This window comes from Piliocolobus tephrosceles, chromosome 14, assembly GCF_002776525.5.
Source record: "Piliocolobus tephrosceles isolate RC106 chromosome 14, ASM277652v3, whole genome shotgun sequence".
Lineage (NCBI taxonomy): Eukaryota > Metazoa > Chordata > Mammalia > Primates > Cercopithecidae > Piliocolobus > Piliocolobus tephrosceles.
Genome location: NC_045447.1, coordinates 58734457 through 58758128, shown reverse-complemented (window position 1 = coordinate 58758128; position 23672 = coordinate 58734457). Strand labels below are relative to the sequence as shown.

The window sequence follows — 23672 nt, the reverse complement described above, 5'->3', positions numbered from 1 at the left end:
ATATTGAGAAAGAGATTCTTTGATGCAATTTCTTACTTTTGTGAAGGAAGTTTATCAGTAATGTTTATAGTAATTTGGTTATTTTGGGATCAATATAAGACTCCAATATTCATAAAATCTGATAAAATTACCAATTACCAATATAAAAGAATTCTTATATCTACATCCACCAGAGAGCAGCAGTAAAACTAGTAAATCAATTATGTAATGTAATTAATAAAGCCAATAATTCCAGTAACCATTATATTAACAGTATTAATTTAATATTTTCATTGAATTAGTTATATATTCTAGCCCAACAAATTAACAAAAACTGAGCAGCTTTGATATTCAAGGTAGTATTATTTAAAATAATAATAAATTATAATTATAAATTATTAAATGTCATGATTTATAAGTATATATAGCATATTCATATAATTTGTCACTACATCAATTCTATGGAATCTATCCAGAAAAAATATTGCAGAAAAGGAAAATCTATGTACAGAAAAAATAACCTACATTTTTTCAAGATTTCATCCTATTTCCTTCTTCTCTCCCTACCTTCTCTTATTTACACTTCCACCTTCTTCATTATGGTTTCTGCTGATTAAATCTACCAAAACAGCTGTCACTGCAATTGCCAATGCCATCTATTTTTCCATTGCAGTGGGCAGTTTCTTTTCTTTTCTTTTTTTTTTTTATTATACTTTAAGTTCTAGGGTACATGTGCATAACGTGCAGGTTTGTTACATATGTATACTTGTGCCATGTTGGTGTGCTGCACCCATCAACTCGTCAGCACCCATCAATTCGTCATTTATATCAGGTATAACTCCCAATGCAATCCCTCCCCCCTCCCCCCTCCCCATGATAGGCCCCGATGTGTGATGTTCCCCTTCCCGAGTCCAAGTGATGTCATTGTTCAGTTCCCACCTATGATTGAGAACATGTGGTGTTTGGTTTTCTGTTCTTGTGATAGTTTGCTAAGAATGGCACTATTCACAATAGCAAAGACTTGGAATCAACCCAAATGTCCATCTGTGACAGACTGGATTAAGAAAATGTGGCACATATACACCATGGAATATTATGCAGCCATAAAAAAGGATGAGTTTGTGTCCTTTATAGGGACATGGATGCAGCTGGAAACCATCATTCTTAGCAGTGGGCAGTTTCAATCCACACCCTTCATTAATCCAATGACTACTCTTCTAAGCATGTTTATTTTCTTAAATACGCTTCATCACCTTTCTCTCTCATTGTCCATAGTCTCATATGGCCATTCCACCTGTTTTCTTTGTGGCTCTTCTCTCCCCTTCCTTTAAGGGTTGAAGGTTCTCAGAACCAAATTTAAGTACTTTTCTCACTTTACACTCTCTCCCCACATGATCACCTCCATTTGTGGGCTTTCAGTTATCACATATGAACCTCCCCCAGTTGCATTTCTTGTAAATTGAAAATTCACATAACAAACTGACAGTGCACATTTGCACATAGATTTCTACCAGTCAACTTATAGAGGATATCTCTGCATTAGTTTCTATTGCCTTACGTGCCTTAGTCTACTTTCTGCTGAGAGAAATTCATTGATCTTTCTTTTTGTTATAGTATTTAACATAACTGATATTAAGTACAATTACTATTTGTAGGGATTTTTCCCTACAAAAATCAAAGACATCAGAAAGCAAAAACTGTATTTGTTATGTTCTCCTAGATATCCTGAGGCAGCATACAACCTGGCTTAGACAGAGTCCATTTTTACTTATAACTTGAATATAATAATGGCAAGTAAATGAATTGTGCCACCTATACTTTTATCAGGTTGCAAAATCAGGCTTAGGGTTTCATTTAAAGACTAAACAAATAAGAGAAATTTTCTATAGTAAACATTTATTAAACAAGGTAAAATATATTAAGTAAATATAAAAACCATATTTCTGTTACATAATTCACAGTATAAAGGTGCACATGCTATGTGAGCAAGAATAATTTAAGTTGCATAAATAGTTAAATAAACAGATACATCTGCATGGTCATCTGTAAGTCTTTAGTACCTGTACAGCTGAACAGGATGTTGATTAACACTCACGAAAACATCTGAAATATTTGATTCAATTCATCTTGTGTTATAACATAAATGAGTCTTTTCTTCCTCTTTAATCTTTCTTGCAAGTTTCTTGATGAAGAGAAGGATCTCATGGTGTCTGCTCTGACAACCCCCCAGGCACAAGGGCTGTATTCCTTCTCTGTCACATGGAGAGCGACTCTTTGGAAGTATTTCCTCACAGTCAGGATGGAGTCCTCATTCATCAGGGGAGTCTCTCCTACTTCCACCTCCTGCATCACACAGGTTTCCAGATCATTCAGCTGCTGGTAAAGTTCTGTGTAGAATTTGTCTAGGAGGGTCTCATCCCAAGCAGCAGATGAGTCCTTTGTGCTGAAGAGATTGAAGATCTGCTAGATCATCTCATGGAGGACAGAGATGGCTGGAGCCTTTTAGATCTGGTTGCCATCAAACTCCTCCTGAAGAAATTCAAAGTCATGTCTGTTATTCAGACAGGAGAAAGGAGAGATTCTCCTCATTTGTGCCAGGAGGACTATAGTCCTCCTGTTATCCAGGCTGTGGGTCTGAGGCAGATCACAGACCAGAGAGCAGCTTGACTTGCAGCTGAGCACCACCAGGGCCATCAGTAAAGGAAAGGGCAAGGCCATCACAGATGTTGCAGATGCTGCTGGGCTTGTTGACATGGGTGACTCTGCACCTTGGGCTCTAGGTTCTCTGAAGACCTTGCTTTGTGCATAACCTTAAATAGGGAATATATTAGTTTCCATTTTCTGAATTTCCCTCTCTTACTTTTTACTCCTGTTTTTGCTTTCCTTTATGCACTGTCTATGTGGGCTTAGACTAGTGTTTCTCAGCCATTTTTTTTTCACTATTGCCTTCCCTTTCCTTACCTCCAGAGCCTTGATGAAGAGAAGGATCTCATGATGTCTGCTCTGACAACCTCCCAGGCACAAGGGCTAGATCATTTTACCTAATTGATTCCCTCATGATAATAGCACATGTATATTGTATATGTATTTATATGTTGCATTTATATCTGCATTTTATACATTTGAAAAAGTAGAAAATATGGTTTTTAATTTAATGTAGAATTATGAATAACTAAATAAAATTTTAAGCTAAAAGTTGAATTTTAAAGCTACTGACATTTAACTTGAATCCTTAAAATTTAATTTTCTAAGTAACCTTTAGTATAATTTATTTACTGATATAAGTATTATTGAATAATTTATATATACAAAGTTGCAATCTATAAAAATATATAATACCAATATAACACTTTAAATTATTTCAAAACTGCTAAAAATTATTTACAACTAAATAATTTTCTCAATATTTATTTGTAGTATATGTAACTTTTAATTCTACTTCATACAGAAAATAATTTAAAACTTGACTGGCTGATAGATATTCATCTAGGTATAATCAAATTTTTTTCAGCCCTTGACTTAAGTATTGATGTATTGAATAACTTTAGTAGAATTAAATAATTTTATTCTCAAAGTCTATCACACATTCAGAAGCACTGAGGATCAAACATAACCTACATCAGTAAGATAGCCAATAGCAGCCCATATGCCAATGGAGGACATATCTCATGGTATAACTTTGGGATTGAGCAAATAATGGAGAGAAAGTCCACTAATGGCAGCCATCTATTCCACATAGGTTGGTAGCTCTGGTCTTGCATTCATTTTGTGTATCTTCCCCGAACTCAATGTCAATGCTGTTCATGAGATACACAAGAAAACCCAAATGAAAGAAAATAAATAATAAAGAGTCATGATTTGCTAGAGATAAGCTTTGAAGTATCATAAGCCATTGTAATATATATGACTTTTTCACAACGCCAGGAATTAATTTTTGCAGCTTTGGGAGCAATTTCATCCCTAATGACAGTACACAATCGAGAAAACTTCAATTGATTAAAAATAATTTATTGACATTAAAGTCTCAAATTTCCATTGAGACATTCCAATCCTAATTGAGTTTAAAAACATCTCATCTTTCTTCCAAATATCAATAATGGTATGTAAATAGTATAAATGGACAGTACAGTTGTTCTATATAACATGTAAGACACCATATATCTTTCTCATTTCCTTTTTTATAGGAATCAAAGGTTGTTGCTTTTTGCATCCCAATTAATGGGGACAAAAAGAAAACAAATGTATAAGTTAATATGATGAAAATGTAAGAATGGCAACAATATCCCACTGGAGAAAAAAATGACAAAATGTAACCTGCTACATTCAGCCCAGGCAAGATGGACATTAAGGGATGGAAAGGAGCAGAAGCAAAATTATAAAAAGGATGTAGATCAAAGGTAGCATATGGAAATGGGCTTGAAGAGAAATAATCATTACTGTTCCAGTGGGTATTTTGGTGAATTCAGCCTTAACTGACAGTTGTGGTAGACACACCACACACAAGACGTTGTACACAAAAAAGGCAAATTTGTGAAAGCACAATATTCTCTCTGAAGAATGGACAAGTGTAATTGCATCAAGTTCTCCCTTGGTGTCAATGATCTTCATGTGATACACAAGAAAATCCAATGAAAGAACATAAGTACTAAGAGACAAGGTTTTGTTAGAGGGGAGCTTTGAAGGGTCATAAGCCATTGTAATATCTACTATTAGTTTGCACCCCTAATAATTAATTTTTGCACTGGTAAATAAACTCAGAAGATCAACATTTTTCTTGTCATGGCTTTAATATTAATAAGAAGAAAGGGAATAGATGATGTCAAAGGAAACTTCCCTAAACTTAATAAAGATACTAAAAATAACATTAATAAAAAGAATAGTAAGTACCTAAATTGTTTAGTGTTTCTTATCAATCATATATTGTTCTTAGCACTGACAAAATCTATCCTAATTTTATCTAATGAAGAATACCCTCATTTTTCATATTTATTGAATATTTACTATGTATCCAGCCCTATTTAGTCACTAGAGGTATCAGTAACCAAAGCAGATAGTGATAGGTTGCACTATTTTCCCCATTTACAAAAGAAAAACCCAGAAGCACAGGAAGCTATTGAGTTGTGAAGCCACAGCTGGAATCCAGAAAATTAGACTCTCAATCCTCAGCTCTTACATGCTTTCTGGAATATTTCTGGCCATAAATGCTAAAGCTGATTTCTAGACTCTGATCAATATTTTCTAAGTCCAGTCCCGCCTAAAGCATGGCATTGTCCTTCTTTTCATCTCCTTTTCCTCTCCTTCATTTGCTTATGCCTGGTATGCTGCATTATGATTAAGAAAGGCCTCAATTTACTTACACATGTTATATACTAGTTTTGTCTTCTTGAGAACGTATCTTCATAAACTTAAATGTACTTGTAAAACTCTGTTCACCCTAGTAATATATTAATAAGTAGCTCCTTGAAAAGCTCAGCATATGTCTACCCTTTTGTTCAAATATCCATAAGGCTTTTGATTTCTGTTTGGCACAAGCCTAAGTAAGACTAAGTCATGACAAGGCTAGAGACATGAGCTAAATAAGAATGAAACCAATAAGCTAAGTCTCAGAGCTCAGGGAGACCACATCTAGAAGGGCTCACTAGAGGGACTAAAGGAGAAAACGGCAGCGCTTCTGGAGAAATGAGGAGAGTCCAGTGCATTAGAGTAGGAGGACTGAGATGTGAAAAGGCTCTGAGTCATTTGACTTGCCAGCTGTTTGATACCTTTTATGTTGTAGGCCAGCAGAGTTTACTGCGTGTTAATTTTACCTACTTGCTTTGAGAAACAGAGCTGACGTGATGGGCAATACCTGGATAGAACTAAAGAAAAAGGGTTGGAAGAAAAAGTGTTTGCACAGGTGGGAAGTAATTTGGCAAAAATGAGCATAGAATTGGAGCAAAGTTTGACTTCAGCCTTTCATTTTTTGGTGTGTCTTAGACGTGATAGTTACCTATCCTTATCCTGTAATTATTTCTGTGTTCTCATCACACACAGAAAATATGAATGACCTTGTTATCACCATCCATTTTACATGTGATAGTAACATCCATTCCAGTTTGATTTCCAAAATATGGAATGTAGTATTCAGAATGCCATTTCAGGTAGATAAACCAAGATTTTGCAATTTGAGTCCTTGGCCAAATTTTTTGCCTGGAAATGTTCTCATTCTTTATACATGACTATATTCTCTTTTGCTTTTTCAATTTAGTATTGTGGTTTTCCATGGCTGAAAATCAAGACAGTCCCATTTCCAATCCCCCTCCCTCCAGAAATATATGTATATATATGCTTATATACACTTAAATTTTATGTAAGCTTATATACTTATATTAAACATATATTACATTTTTAGATTATGTATTTTGTATTTAATATGTGCAAATATAATTATGTATACTTAAGTATATACAGCTTTAAGTATTATATACACTTTGACAATATCATATAATTTAATATATGCTTATTAAATTATACTTAATATATTAAAATATATTAAATTTGTATATTATTAAATACAAAAGTATACATAATTTAAGCATATGTTTTTAAATATACATAAAGAATATATAGGCTTGGTGTGGTGGCTCAAGTCTATAATGCCAGCACTTTAGATGACCAAGGCAGAAGGATTGCTTGCAGCCAGGATTTACCAGCCTGGTCAACAGGAGACACCATCTCTACCAAAAAATAAAACATTAGCCAGGTGTGGTAGTTCACACCTGTAGTCTCAGCTATTTGGGAGGCCAAGGTGGGAGGATCACTTGGGCCCAGGAGTTTGAGGATGTAGTGAGGTATGACAGCACCACTACACTCCAGCCTGAACAAAAGAGTGAGACTTTGCCTCAAAAAAAAAAAAAGAATATATATTTATATATCTTATATATGTTTTTGTACATTTAAAAATCCATATGTAAATATAATGTATAAAAATATGTATACATTTGTATATTTTAATATATATGCGTCAATATGTACTTTATATGGAATTATAACATATATACTGATTACAATATTTACTTTATATATATTTAAATATGTATAAATATGTAAGTGTATATTCTGTATATATCTATAGGTAACCATATAATACTATATTCAGTTAGTTTCAAATCACCTTTTTCTTTTAGGGTTGAATTAAAGAGTTGTAAAGACTGGGAAAATGGTTTACAAAATATTTTTTACTTGTGCCTAAAAATAATCATCAATGTTGATTTGAAACTAACTGAATCTGAGTAAAGGGATTATTTTATTTATTTATACTATTTACAGAGCAGCCGTTTTCTGTCACAACTTGCTGAGACACTGGTTCCCTGGAACAAGCTTCACGGGAGCTGTACAATTTTTCTTCTGTGCAAGGCACTACTCTGACAATGGAAACCTGGGCTCTACTCCTTCACAGTTTTACAGACAGTCCCCTTTCCTAGAGTTTCCATTTGAGGGACATCAACGTGTTAGAGCTCAGGAATGTCAGGGGAGCTGCAATCAAAGCTTCTCTTGTCTGGATTTGGTGAAATGTGGACTATACACAGGATTATGCTATTTATTACACTGAAATTAAAGGTAACTATCATTTACCATGTTCAGATTCTCAGCCAGTAATTTGCAAACTTTATTTAATCTTTTCAATTTCCTATGTGACAACTATTAAAATTGTCTCAATTTTGCAGAAGAGGAAACGAAAACCTGATGTTGTTTAAGCTCCCAGGAGCCACAGATTTTGTCAGAAAGTGGCAGTTTCTGCTGCCTCCCAATTTCCCTCTTTATTAGCTTTTAGTTCTTCCTCTTGGCTGCACTGAGCATGCTAGTGTTTAATTAATCACAATCATGTCTTAAATGCCATTCTTTGAATCCATGGAGGGTAGTTATCATCCTGTTTTACTTATCTCTTAATCCAAATTGCCAAGCCTATTGTCTGTCACATATATGCAGTAAAGACATTTTTAGTGACAGAATAAAAACAACTGGATGACTTAACCCTGGGTTTTCAAGTTTTATGCCACCATTATCTACAGATTATGAGCTGTGGCTCTTGTAAAGAAAGGTGGAAGAAATCAAATCTAGTGTATTAGTTCATTAAAAGTGAAATGCAGAGAAGTGAGGAAACATGTATTTCAGTGCAGTTTAAGAAGTAAAAATGTCCAAGATGAAACCTCTAAGCACCATTATTAGAATTTTAAAAGAGACACAGATTGAGACTCACATAGGTTTTTATTTCAGTAGTGAGTCTCATTTGGATGTGTATATCCTATTAGATTGAGAGTTCTGCCATTTTCTGAGTGTGTTTAATTTCCATTGTCATAATACAAAAGAAGTGTTGAGGTCATGACATTATCTGAGACCCGTAAATAGAAGAGAAGGTGAACAAAGTGGAAATAAAGTTAAGTACAAAAACTGAAAATCCTAATCTGGTTATGTAAGAATCTCACAAGAAAGTGCTGAGACAGGCGGGTAAAGACTCAAATGACCTAGCCAGCTGCATCCCACCAATGACACTGCCAAACTCTTCCCTAGTGACACTGAGGATGATATTCTGCAGTTCTCTCTGCACCCTTAGCTGTGGCCTAGCCCAGAGCCATGGGCTGCCATAAATAGGTGACCTTCAAAGTTCTGCACCAAACTGGGAGAATCATTCTTTTCTTCCTGTCTGAAGAACAAGAATGTTTTTAATTTTCTCCTGGAGCAGCTGAATGGCACCAAATTCCAAAAGGCTCAGGCCACCAATGTTCTTCATGAGATGATCCAGCAGATCTCCAACGTTTTCAGCACAAAGAACTGAAATTCTTCACTGGGCTTGATCAGTAGCTAGAATTTCTGGAGACCTGTTTGGGTATAGGAAATCAAAGAGACCTTGAGCAGGAGAATTCCAGCCTGGTTGTGAAGGAGTATTCACAAGGAATCAGTCTCTATGTGAGAAAGAAAGAACACATCTGTTGTGCCTGGGACACTGTCAGACTGCAAATTAAGAAAGGAAAATCAATAAACGCCTTTTCTGTGTTAATAGGCTCATCGGAAATCCCAGGAGTTTGGAAAGGAAACTTATATTTAGACCCAATATCAGTCAATTGGGTCTCATCTACTGATTATGTGGCTTCAAGCTTGTAAATATTCTTTCAATTCAAAGACTTTCTGCTTCATTTTTCAATGTATTGAGTCATTTTTGTAAGACTGTGTTTCAACAATAAGAAGAAATTGTACTTTTTTGTTTGTTTGTTTTTGACAGAGTCTCACTCTGTCACCCAGGCTGGAGTGCAGTGGCAGAATCTTGGCTCACTGCAACCTCCGCCTCCTGAGTTCAAGTGATTCTCATGCCTCAGCTTTCCAAGTAGCTGGGATTACAGGCATGCACCGCCATGCCCAGCTAATTTTTGTAATTTTAGTAGAGATGGGTTTTTGCCATGTTGGCCAGGCTGGTCTCAAATTCCTGACCTCAAGTTATTCACTCACCTTAGCTTCCCAAATGCTGGGGTTGCAGGCATGAGCCACTGCACCTGGCAAAATTGTACTTTTGAATACGGAGAAATTACATTTTTAGTTCGTAATAATTAAAATGTATCCAACGATAATTGCTGTATTTTCAAAATTTGTGTATAAATATGGTCAGCTTTGCCTTCTGGTTTCTTTTGTTTGATGGGGATGGAGAGGGTACTTAAATCTTTACAGTAAAAGTCAGGTCTTACTCAAACCCTCAAAGAGACACAAAGTGCCCTTAAATCTTTAATCTGCTTTCAAATCCAAAAGGAACATTAATTTCATTTATTCATAAATCATTTTAAATATCTCTGCTCCAGGCAATTTACTTGTCATTGTGAATATATTGGCAAGTTAAATAAAGACTTTACTTTCTTTAGTGGCGCACTCTTCCTGAGAAGACAGTTCTAAACAATAAGTAGGTAGGTAGGAATCCTAGGGCCATGAAGGAGATGAACAATTCACTATAATAGATTATGCCAGCTCAAATGAATTCAGTTTTACTTATGCTTTCTTAGAGAAGTCATATCTGATGACTGTTAATTCAGTTTCAGCGGTTGCATGAACTAGAAACTAAAGTGAAATACAGAATCATCCACCTTGAAACTTCAAATAAGTAGCAAATACCTTTTATTTGCTGGCTCTGTGGATGGTGCCAGTTACAATGAAAAAAAGTAGACACATTCTCTGCTTTCAGGGAATGACAGAGTTTCCAGTCCGGTGGGATGTGGGCAAGTGAGCATTTAATTAAAGTGATGCTAATGACTGTGACAGGGCAAGTACCAGATTCTGGAAGCATGTAGGACTTTTTTCTGTCAGGGAAAGCATCCAGGAGAAGTAACTGCTAAGCTGGCATCTCAAGGACCTGTGGCAGTTAACCAAGTAAATGTGGGATGTTCAAACGGTCAGAAACAGGGAACGGCAGAAGTGAATGTGTAGTGGCCAGAGGGCACATGCAGGAGTAAACAGTGAAGAAGGTTTAGAAATATGTAGAGGTAGAAGGGAGGGAGGGAGAAAGCAGAAGTTAGAATAGGAAGCAGGTGTTGCATTGTAAAAGGCTTTGCAAGCAATTATGGGAGTATGATTCACAGAAATGATAATTAGAAATATTGAGATGTTTTAAGCAATGAATTGATGTCAACAAATACATATTAGAAAACTCTTACAGCTGCCCTTTGAAAACTGGGTTGGGGTTTGCTTGCACATACTGGTTAGAAAGGTGGGAAGTGGACCCATTAGGGCATAGTTATTGTACCCAATGAGATGGGTAACAGGTTTGGAAGGTATTTATTAGGTTGTAGCAAAGAGTAAAGCTGAATGTAAGACTGATGACTAAACAGAGGTGTTAAGATGCTTGCTGAATTTTTGGGATGCTATAGAAACAAGCTATAGACTAAGCCTCCAGACAAAAATATCAAAAATTAAACCAGAGAACTGTCCAGATGTAAAAACCCACTGTTGATGATGCTGCTCTAGTAAGAACTAGACAGAACTTCCATTCTCTGATGCCGTTTCTTTTCCTAAAACCTGAACCTTCCACCATAGAAAGTCAACAACTCAGCCAACAAATACAGAAACACCATGCAGAGCCTGTATCTTCTTGTGGACACTTTAGGATCAAAAGCTCATGCAGGTGCTCCAGATTGGCAAGTCTTTCTTGGTGCCCATGTCCTATCTACAAGGGAGGCTTGAAATGTACATTATCTTGCCTGCATTGGTGATTTGGTTTTCCATTGATGCATAATTAATTAATCAAAAACTCAGTGGTTTAAAACAACACACATTTATTACCTAACAGTTTTTGTGAATCAATAATTCAAGAGCAGCTTCGGTGGGATTAGAATCTCTCATGAGTTGCAGTCAAGATGCCAGCTGGGGCTGCAGTTGTCTGAAGGCTCTATTTGGGCTGGCAGATCTGTTTCTAACATGGGTCACTCACATGGCCACTGATAGGGAGTCTCAGCTCTTCATCACAGTCACGTGGGCCTCTCCAACGAGCTATGTGGTATGTGCTCACAACATGGCAGTTGGCCTGTACTGGAGGAAGTGATAAAGAGATAAACATGGAGGAAGTGCACAATTTTTTATGACCTAGTCTATAATTTAAACACCATTGTTTCATTGTATTCGTTAGATGGGAATCACTACATCCAACACGTAAGTCAAAAGGAGGAAAGAAAAGAATATGAGAAAATTTGTGAATATATTTTAAAACAACCACAACTAGAATTCATAATGTGAGAGTATCCCTTAATGTAGAAAGAGTGTTTTACAGATAATGAGTAGGCATGGTTATGATAGATGATGAAACTACAGATATCAAAAGGAAAGTGACATTGAATTTGGGGGCTGAGTTTCAATGGATCTCCTAGGTCTCAGAGAGGCATTCCCAAATGGTAGTCATGAACCTGTTGTAAGTGGCTAGACTATCTACTAGGTAAGTGGTAACGGTGAATGGGAAGTGTCGATATTGCAGCCCAAGAAGTGAACAAAATAGACATACCAACGGAATCCATAATTTATTCCCCTTGCAGGATAAAGTACAGCTAGTCCAGGGCATGGGAGGGATTATTAATGTAGAGTCAGCCTTGAAAATTAGAAAACTCTTTTTCTGGCTGGGGGCAGCAGCTCACGCCTGTAATCACAACACTGTGGGAGGCCCAGGAGGGTGGCCATCTGAGGTCAGTAGTTTGAGACCAGCCTGGCTAACATGGTGAAACCACGTCTCTACTAAAAATACAAAAATTAGCCAGGGGTGGTGGCAGGTGGCTGTAATGCCAGCTACTCCAGAGGCTGAGGCAGGAGAATCGCTTGAACCTGGGAGGCGGAGATTGCAGTGAGCCGAGATCACACCACTACACTCCAGCCTAGGTGACAAGAGTGAAATTCCATCTCAAAAAACAAACAGCAACAACAACAACAACAAAAGTAAAACAAAAACTCTTTTTCCTTAATCTTTGAGTTAACTGATGCCTTCAAGTATATGTATATACATATATGAAAGGTTTTGTGAAATCTGTGATTTTCTTATCTGGAGAAGGATGGAGAGAGTAATAATTGAAGTAAACACTGCTTAGTATGTAGAAATGAAGTATGAAGAAATAAACATTACACTGACTCAAATTAGGTTTTTATATTATGTTTTGGTTCATGATTTAACATGAATTAGAAATAAGTTTTAATGGATCACTAATTCCTGGCTGGAAGAATTTTTTGACTTCTAAGTGATAAAGTATACTCCTTAAGTAAGACAAAGCTGTTTGAATCAGTAGAAGTTAGACCTGCCTCCCATCCCCACCACACACAAACATGTACTCTGTTGACTGGCACTTGGGTGAAATGAGCAAAGAATGATAAACTTCCATTATAAGAGATTGTAAGGCTGTATTGTAATAGCCTTTTTGAAGATGGACCAGTAAAGAGCTAGACATACTCTTTGGACTTACAATTGGAGAAGGCACTCTAGACAACAAAACTTCTGAAGTTTAGGTTACTTGGTTGCTGTCAACAGCTTTATACACATCTTGAGCTAAGAGTGCATGAAATTGAATCTTGCTCCTTCAGTTCTATGTAGAAAAGATATGTGCACTCTTGATATCCTTCAGGAGGCACTATTAAGAGGTCACCTGTTATACACATCCATCTTGAGGGAAAAATGCTTGGTGTATAAGAATATTTTGTTCTGAGACAATAACATGGAGAATGAGGAAATGGGTAGTTGATGCCATTCTTACTGTTCATACAGTCAAGAAATAGGCTTTCTTTGAGCCCACGGATGGCACTAAGAAAAATTTGGATCAGCTGGTCCAAAAGCTATTTTACATCAAACACATGTATATGCTTATGTGTATTTGTCTCTGGCTGGCCAGGTGAAAATTATGTGGCTATGGAAGTCATGATTTGATCCTCATACCCACACAAGCAAACCAATATAAACATTTCTTAATTCTTATGAGGCTGTCATATTTACTTATAACTGGATATAAAGCATATTACATCCTTTCTGCTGTTGAAAAGACTTATTCTACACATGTCTTTGTGATGAGGCTGTCTGCTAAAAACTAAAAATAAAAATGGTATGGGGAATCCACTCAAAGGAAAAAGCAAGTAGTGGGTATGAATGCTTAGAATCCAGATGAAATGTTGTAGATTTTAAAATTCAATGTGTATGAATTTATAAATAAAATAAAGGTCATAGCTATTTAAATCTGTATTTTTAAGTAATATAAAAAAAATTCTTCTCTTTGATCTACCATGCACCAAAAAATTACCAAAGGTTTTTAATATTCACTTATGTAATTTATATAAGCTGCCAACTTTGAACTTTCACATGTGCTATAAAAATTTCTGGGTTTTGTTATTACTGTTGTTTTGATAAAGGAGATATATTTTCTGTAATCTAGCTAAACAAAGACTTTTAATTTCAACCAGTAGATGGCAAAATAACATTAGCCCCTGGAAAGCAGCTGCTCTGAGATTGTTACAGAGGAACTACCTATTCTGTGTACTAGTGCATCTGGCTCATGTACACAATTCAACAGTTCTGTGTTCAGTCATCCTTAATGGATATCTAAGTCTTTTATTCTAATCATCATCCAGTCATTCAAATATATGCTCAACAATTGAATACTAGAGGATGTAGATAAAGTATCAAAATTAAGGTGGGAAGAATCTTTAAAAATCCATTTAAAAACATTTTAATGGAAGGTCTAGTGTGGTCATATTAGGAAGCAAATAGTATAATGCTGCGATGACTATTTCTGGCTTATTTTCTGTCACTTATTAATTCTAGAAATATGCTTACTGTCCAAAAGGCATGAAACCTGAAAGATCATTTTACTGCTTTTGCCAAATTGCATTCTAAACTGTATACCAATTGACAATGCACTCATCGATATATGAGTGCTTTCTAACCCAAGTTGAAAACAATTAAAAAACAGACTCTTCTTCAGTATTTGACGTGAGAAAAATTAAATTGTCATCTCAACAAATTTTACTAAATAAATGAAGAAATGGGTAATGACACACTGTTCACATAGCCAAGAAATAGCCTTTCCTTCAGCCCATGGATGGTACTAAGAAAAATTTGGATCAGCTGGTACAGAAATCATTTTGTAATGAAGATATACAACCCTAATTTTTTTAAGACTCCTAATTAATGAGGAACCTCATGAACAAGATCAAGGATATTTCCCTGTAACAAAGGAATTCTAAAACTAGAATTACCCCTATTAAAATTAAACATAACACACAATTCCTTGGTCACTACTATAATTTTGCTGGAAGTATGAACCATGCTTTAATGTTTCATATTAAACAAATAATATGAAATTGGCTTTTATAATATGCAGATAATGGTTACTTCAGGCGAAAATATGAGAATTGACCCAAAAAACTGAAGAATCAATAAGAGTCGGTAGACAGAAAACCATTATGCTAAAACCACATATTTCCTACTTCTACCAAGAGTTCAGAATATAACATAACAAAATTCCATTCAAAGCAGAAATACAAACACACACACACACACACACACACACACACACGTATATTTCAAAGACTCAACTTGAAAAAAGATCATTGGAAGTGAAGAAAAATACTCTAAATTGATAAAGATTTTATATGTTTTTTTTAAAGCATAAAAATTCAGCAATTCTATTGAATTGCTGATACTCAAAAAGTAGTTACGGAAAAATTGGATAATTTGAAAAAATTCATTAGATTTTATGCCAAAAGTTTGGTAGAAAGTTGTATCAATAATAACAACATAAAATACTGGGATAATTATACCACCTAATGATAAAAAAAAATTATTCAAGAAAGCATTAAAAAATGACAAAAAAAAAAAAAAACAACTAATTCCGCTATGTTACAAAGGAAAAAAACTGTTTTTTTGGCTCACAGAAAACAAGTGGGCAAATCCTTTCTGTAAATAAGAGAATAAAGATTAATCTTAATATAGCCAGGTGCAGTGGCTCACGCCTGCAATTCTAGCCCTTTGGGAGGCCGAAATAGGAGGATCACTGGAGGCTAGGAGTTCCAGACCAGTCTGGTCAACATAGTGAGACTTCATATAAAAAAAAAAAAAAAAAATGAGTGATTAATCTTAATATAAAAAGGAAATTTTATTAATTTTAAGGAAAAACTCATCCTCATTTTAACTAGAAAGAAAAGCTACTTGAAGAGGAGACAAGCAGTAGATGCCACCCTAACATGTCAAGAACTAGTAATCACAAAGCTATAGAGCTATAGGATCAAGAACAAGTAATACCACATCAGTACTATGTAATAACCACCACCACTACACACACACATCAAATTAAAAAAACAAAAATATCACCAAAAGGTCAACATACAAAAGAGATGAACATATTTGATCACATTAAATTGAATTAAAAAGTATAGAGTATAAAAATGTATTTATAGCAAAGAGGACAATTAAAGCAAAAGACAGGAGCAAATGATTTATGTATGAAAAATACACATGCTCAATAAACAAGAAATTGTAAGTAGTAATTAAAGATATGTAAATCCAAACAGTACAATAACTAGAACTGCAAAGATTTCCTTTGAAATAGTTACTGAACACAGTTCCGCTAACAATGCATATTGGTATAATCCTGGAAATACATTTTAAGACCCTATGATTCAGATTTTACTTAACATTTATCATAGGGTAGTAGATATGGGCAAAGTTTTATGTAAGAATATTACATCTTGATTTTGGTGAAAATTTATGGTAGACATTTAAATATCTACACATAAGGAAATGGAATAATTTGGCATGTTCGTGGAATGAAATATTTAGTATAGACACTGAACACTTTCAAATAGTCTGAAAATCATTAAGATGAAGCAAAAGCCAAAGATTATAAAATCACAATTTTGTTAGTAACAACTATCATTCACTGACTGCTTCTGTGCATATCTTACGCTAATCGCTTTATATTATTTCCTTACAAATCTGATATAAATATAATTATTATTGACCACACCCAACCTGATAGATGTATGACAAAGCTGAAGTTTTAGAGAGTTAAACTTACCCCACGATCTTTCAGCAATTGTTTATAATCAGTTGAGCTGGGGATGGCACATTGATTTTTTCTCTTTATGGTACATTTATGTAGTTTAAAAATGTCCTGTAGGAGTTTACTGCCTTTATAGTGAGAACAAAATAACTTTTGATTACAAAAATCTGAACATGAGTGAAATGTGTTTGCTTGGCAGGCCAACTACATAAATATTACTGTTAGCAAGTGGGAAGGAAATTTAAGTCTGGATTTATCTGAGTAAAAATGGAATCTGTTTTTCTAAATACATGTGAATTTGATAATTAGAAAAAAAAACCTTACAATTTTTTAATATACAGCTTTTAAAAAATAAGATAAAGTCATAATAGAAGTCTGTCTTTGGAAGGTAGATTTGCTTTCATTATCCAGCTTTTAGCCTAAGGTCTGGCATATTTGAAAAATATTTGACAAATGCATGCACATATGTATGTATATATATAATATACTCAGTATTAATAGAAATTATCTTCAGCATGTGGAATCACTGATAATTACTTTTTGTTTGCTTTTATTTTCCTGTACTTTATATAATAGACATACCAAAAAAGCTAGCAAATGTTAATTTTTGAATACTTACCAGAAAAACTGAAACAAGAAACGTTAACAGAGTGCTTTATGTGCTTTTAGTTTTTATCCTCTAAATATTTTTCCAGTCTGAACTTTCTTTAAAAAATTACCAGCTTATGAAAATAAATCTTTCTATTTAATCATTTCAACCACCTAAAATTTCTCTCTATAACAAACTCCAGGTTTAATGAGTAGTACAAGTTGAATATCCCTTATCTGAAATGCTTGGGACTAGAAGTGTTTTGGATTTTGGAATATTTGCATGTACATGATGTATCCCGGGGGAGGGACCCAAGTCTAAACAATATTACTTAAAACTTCAGTTATATTTCACATATGTTTTATATACATAGTCTGAAGGTAATTATATATAATAGGCTTAATAATGTTGTGCATGAAGCAAAAAAGTCTTTATTGTGTTTTGAGTATAACCTGTCACATGAGGTCTGGTGTGGAATTTTCTACTTGTGGCATCCTGTTGGCCCTCAAAAAGTTTTAAATTTTGGAGCATTTTGGATTTTTGGATTAGGGCTGCTCAACCTGTATTAGCATAGCATTAGTCAGCTACCTGCATGATACCAAGAGAACTGTCAACTGCAGAATATGGGAAAGTAAACGAATGAGAGGCAGGGTGTGTGAAGCTGGAGGTGGGGGATATAGATAGAACAGTTTGCCTGTAAAGCAATACTTATTTCAATAGGAAGCACCAGGGTCAGACATAAGACGTAATAAAAAGTACCTTTTTTCAATAAAAGGAACAGCTTGTACAAAATAGAAGCAGGGCAGTACCACCCTTGGTAGGTCAGAATAAACACTGAAATACTACATAAAAAATAAACCATATCAAATTTATCCCCTAACTCCATCTCTACTAAAAATACAAAATTAGCCGGGCGTGGTGGTACATGCCTGTAATCCCAGCTACTCGGGAGGCTGAGGCAGGAGAACCGCCTGAACATGGGAGGCAGAGGTTTCAGTGAGCACAGATCGTGCCACTGCACTCCAAACTGGACAACAGAGTGAGACCCTGTCTCAAAAAAAAAAAAAGAAAAAGACAAATTTGATCTCAAAAATTAACAGCGTTGCCATTGTAAAACTACAATAGATTGAGGGAAGAAATAAATGCAAGCAAATGCAAGTTAAATTACATTTATTATATAAAGAGATCCTATAACTTGATACGAAAAACAAAGCAACTCCAACAGGTAACAGAAGGGTAAAAGGACAGGAACATTTGATCAAAACACAGCTATCCATAATACACAAATATTCAACCTCATTAATAATCAAGAAAGGATTAGGATGCACTTCTTGCTTATTCAATAAAGTTAATAATTTCTAATTTCTATATTTTTCAAATGTACTCAAATGTGCTATTTTTAGTAATAAAAAACTGAGTCATTAAAAAAAATATAAAATATGAACATTTCTGCCAGTGCAGAAACCATAAAAAGCATTAAAATGAATCAACACTTGTATGGGCAGTAAGGTTCAGACCCCTAGAAGCCAATTCATTTTGCCTTGGTTCCTGAGTTTTATTATGGGATTGTCAATAAAGTTGTTCCTGATTTACACTCTGACAATCTTCCAGGTATAGGGGTGTTTGTGTGTGTGTGTGTGTACATACACATATGTATATATAAAATTTTTTTCTTCAGGTAGACAATTATTCCAGACAAGTACCTCTTCAGAATCATTACAGGGAATTCCTGTAACTCCATTTGCTGATAAAAGTCCCATTAAAAACTACCAAGTGGTTCTCAACCAGTAGGGATACTCTTGGTATTGAAGAGGCTGAAGGTTGCTATTAGTACTGCTCGTAAGACCATAGTGTTCCAGAGGCTCTGTAGCTGGCTTCTTAGGGAATCTGAAGTTGGTCCTGTCCTTGAGACACGGCCAAAAGCACATTTTTCCTCACTTGATGCAGAAGAAAATGTATCTCCTGCTTGCTCAGATCATAGCCTTGAGGCAGCTCACACAGCTCAGGATGCACATGGACTGGAACAGCACCAGGGCAATCACCCCAAACCGCAAAATAATCATGTTAGGATGACTAAGTTGGGAGGCTGAACTTAAAACCCTATAGCTTTGTTCAGAATATTTTTTTCTTTGCTTTTTTCATTAAGTTTTACTGACCAAAAAAGGTGGAAAAAAGAACCTAATTTTCTGCACAAAAACAATTCTCTGAAACCTGAACTTTACCAATCTGTGTAAAAGTACTCTACAGAAACTATACAAGCAGAAAAAAGTAATGTAAGCTTCATATGAAGTAATGGTTTAGTCACATGACAAATTTGGTTGTTGATTTAGTATGCTGTAGCCCTCATCTATCTAAATTCAGTATGACTATATAAACATTTATTATCTGGTATTGAATTCCCATTTGAATAGAAACGGCTGCTTTGTGGAAGAAAGAAACTTCAATTTAAAAATTTCAGCATCGTTGAAGTGCCAATCAATTTTTAAATTATGTGTGTGTATACATATGTATGTATGTGCGTAGGCATGTATGTTTGTATTGTGTATTTTTTTCTCCTTTCTCCCTCTCTTGCTCACTCTAGACAGAGGTACCAAATACTGGTTTGGTGCTATACTGTTTTTTCCTAATTAATATTTTTATTATTTCTGTCTGCATAAGAAACTTCAAATATTCTGAATGCAACCACACAATCGAGTAAGTTGACAGACATATCAAAAACTATGAAAAGAGGGAGGTAACTAATATTAATACTTAGCAACCTTTCATTAATTTTAGGTTACAGAGATCTCCCTCTGATATTTTGGAGTCAAAGATGAAAACTCGACTTTGAAGCATAATGGACATAATCACACATTTACCACAGTCATCTACAATTTTATGTAACATCACAAAAAGACATCTAAACATTTTTCTACATCTTTTTTTCTCATTTGTTAAAACAGCTAAGCTATGTTAAATACATCTTCAGAATGCATTTGTTAGCCACTTGATAAACATACTAAAAGCCAAACAAGACGAATAACATCAGTTACCTTTATATCTAATAACTGTACCAATCACTGTAAGAAGATACAACTGAAGGAGAAGTATTAGATCACCCATGATGTACTGCAAAGGTGTTACACCTTAGACCTAAGAATGATCTGAAGGTGCTGAAAGAGGTGATTCTCTAGAAGGTGACCCAGGGTTTTCTTCAGGTGGAAAAACTGTGAGTGTACACGCTCGAATGCCACCAAGTGACTCGGGAAGATCAAAAACTTTATGCCACTCATCTTTTTCTGGGTCATATTTCTGGACAATTTCTACCATACAACGATTATTCCAAGAATATCCACCAACAACGTAGATTTTATTTTCAAAGACGGCAACTCCAACATCACTTTGGCCTCTTAACATGGCGGCAATTGGGGTCCACTGGTCAAGGGTTGGTGAATAGTATTCACAGCTTAGAACATCATCATAATCACTTGTTCCTCTGAAGTGATTGCCGCCAATGACATAGAGCTTATCTCCAACCGTACACATGCAATGCAGACCTCTGACTGTAGTCATTGGAGCCTTTTGCATCCACTTATCTGTATCTGGGTCAAAACACATAAGCTCATTTTGGAAAGTGTCATGGGTAATTCCTCCTGAAATATACATTAAGCCTCCATATACTGTTCCAGCATGGCCATAGTGGGGTTCACTCATTTTTGCAACATAGCTCCACTCATTCATTCTTGGGTTGTAACATTCTACTGTGGCCAGTTCACCAGCTGCACTGCGCCCACCAACTGCATACAAATGTCCTTTGAGGGCACTCAAGTGAAAGAATGTACGCTTTTCATTTAATGATGCAACCTGCATCCATTTATTATACCGAGGATCAAATCTGAAAACTGTATCAACAGCAGTTTTTCCTTTTGTATCATAATTACTTTGACCACCAACTACATAAAGAAAGTTTCCAATGACAGCAATACCATGCTGGTAACGGGGAGCATCCATCGGGGCTAAAGATCTCCATTCTTGTGCCCTTTCATCATACATCCGTAATTCTTTACTGACAACCAGCTGCTGCCTCAGAACTCCTCCTAATGTAACCAAGTGAGTGGAGTCAGATCGAATGGCAGTTCTATCTGACTGCATCACTGGCTGCATATATGGCATCATTTGGTAATTGCTGGCTTCCAAAAGCAAATTCACGCAGGTATTGTCTGTTCTCATGAAATCTACTGTCTGCACGTAATTGATGAGATCCTGTGGTGTCATCAGTGGAAATCGAATATTCTTCATTAATTTCGCAGCATAATCCATCCGAGGGTCTTCCAACCTTAGCCAGCGACAGGCTGCCTTAAAGAGTTCGAGTTCGGTACAGTGCTTAAGACTATTACTGGAAAGCACAAAGGCAAGCCGTTCAAAAGGGAGTTTTAGAAACTCCCCAGTACTCAATAAAGCAGGAAAGTTCTTCAGGATGAAATTATTAACATATTTATCCACTTCTATAAGATTGTAGGTGTTAGCAATTCGTCCAACCTCAACACAGTTATCTAAAGAGACTCCTGATATAAGAAATACTTTACAGAAATCCAAAACGGGTAATATTTGTAAAAAGCTAGCAGCTTCAAGTGTGTCCTGAAGATTGTCCATATTAAGAGAAAGTTTTGCAGTATAAATAAAATCAATGATTTTCTTCAGACCAACTTTGTTCACCCCATGAAGCTTAATGCACATCAGATCTTGTTCTTTCATTCCACCTGTGAACATAGCTTTGAAATAATCACTAGCGGACGCCATCATAGCTCTGTGAACAGGGAAGATTTCATCTCCATCACCTGGTACCAGAGTCACATCACAAAGCAATCCTTCTATTCTAAGCTGATCAAAGCCTTGCAGTACCACCGAACTGTGTGTATTGCTGGTAAAAAAGCGTGTGGTTCCTGCCTTACAAGGCTGCAAATGGGCAGAGACGCCCATTTCGCCGTTACCAAGGGACACTTTCATGTGAAAGCTTTCCTCTTGCACAGAGATGCAAGCCAGATAAAGAAGTTATAACCGGAATGTTTTACAGGCAACGAGGTGTCCACAAAGAACAGAAATCTCGTTTCCTTATCAAGGGAAGGCAGCCACTGCGGCACCCCTCAGGCCACGCCAGTCAGTCATCCACTGAAAATCGCCCTGTAGCAGGACCACAAAGGGCTGTGGACCTCAAATCTGATTATTAGACAGATGATTCATCACCTGAAGGCGGTTAAATGACCCGGTTCACCTCGTCCGGCCTCCGCTGCCGCTCCTTCAGCAGTTCCGCTTCGGGCAACGAAGAGGCGCCGCCACGTACTGTGGCTCCACGGCCCGCTCGGCGGCGGGTCCGGGCACCTCAGCAACGGCCCGCTGCGCCCTCCGCTGTATCTAGAGTGTCGCAGCGGCCACCAACCTGTCTTTGAGCAAGGACCTGGAACACAGGCCTGGTACTGGGCTTGGGCCTAGAATACCGGCCTAGCCCCGACGCCGATCCGCTCCTTCCGGAAAAGCGTACTCCCAGGATCCCGCGGGGTGGGAGCGGCCGTAGCGGCTACTGCGGCTGCGCGGCCTCCACAGCTCGTCAGTGGGCGGGCGTGTGGGGGTGGGGAAGGGGGAGGAAGTGTGCGGGAGGCGGGGAGGGCGGGGGTTGAGGAAGAGGAACTGTCTCGGGTGGGCGCCAGCCCGGCCCCTTAGATCTGCCTTGTATGTGGGACCAAATAGGACAGAATGTATGCACGTATGTTATGCTGCACGTTTGATGTAAGTTTTTCACATATCTGAGCTCTTAACGTTCCCCAGATGCATAAAGTTTTTAAAACTTTGCACTTGCTAGCTTCTGTTTATTTGAATAACAATGAAACGCGGCTTTTGTATAAATTGAGAGGAAACCGGGATGCTTAATTTTTTTTTCCTCTACAAAACAATAATTGTTATCCCACATTATGTAATAGATACCTTAGTTACAATTTTGGTTCGTGTTTTCAAATTTGTTATAATTTCAAAGGCAAAATATTTGTCTCTACTAGATTGTTACTTTATTACGTAAATGATATAGTCTAAATTTTTGGCTTGAAATGCCTTTGTTTTCCACAATTTTAAAAATGGCTACATAATTTTTCAATAAGATACTATAGTTTCCTTTGCCCATTGTTTGTTCCTGAATATTTACCTTCTTATCCTCCATTGTTTTATAGAATCTGTAGTAAATTTACAGAATCTGGTAGCAAAATTTTAGCCCTGTTATGGATAATATTTAGTAAAATGCTGATCCAAGACAGTATTTCCAAAATATTATCATGAGCAATGTTTGTGCCTTTCCCTTCTGCTGACTTTTCCCTTTATGAGTATTTTATTAACTTGCATTTCTTTAATTAGTGGTAAATTTAAATTTTGACATACAAATCAATGTATACTTTGACACAATTTCTTCCATTTTCCAAATTTTGAAGATTATGTCTTTTAAGTCCTTCTAGTTCTTTATGCGTGTGCAAAGTAAGAATAGTCATGTTTTTATTACACTCTCCTCATTTTTATGTAAAAGATAGCATACCATGTACACTGTT

General features: G+C 36.1%; 1 protein-coding gene and 1 pseudogene across 2 annotated transcripts; both read right to left on the bottom strand.

Annotated features, from left to right (window-relative positions):
* Positions 1–1920: 1920 nt before the first annotated feature.
* On the bottom strand, positions 1921–11406 carry LOC111537207 (annotated as a pseudogene).
* Positions 11254–22336, bottom strand: KLHL9 (kelch like family member 9). Of its 2 annotated transcripts, none has more exons than XM_023203871.2 (2): positions 20139–22336; positions 11254–11523 (listed from the first exon to the last, which is right to left on the bottom strand). In XM_023203871.2, the coding sequence occupies exon 1, from the start codon at positions 22090–22092 to the stop codon at positions 20239–20241; it is 1854 nt and encodes a 617-aa protein (XP_023059639.1). In that variant the 5' UTR covers positions 22093–22336; the 3' UTR covers positions 11254–11523; positions 20139–20238. The 2 variants fall into 2 exon arrangements, with proteins under 2 accessions (XP_023059639.1, XP_023059640.1); XM_023203872.2 differs by having other exon boundaries at positions 11254–11518.
* Positions 22337–23672: the final 1336 nt, after the last annotated feature.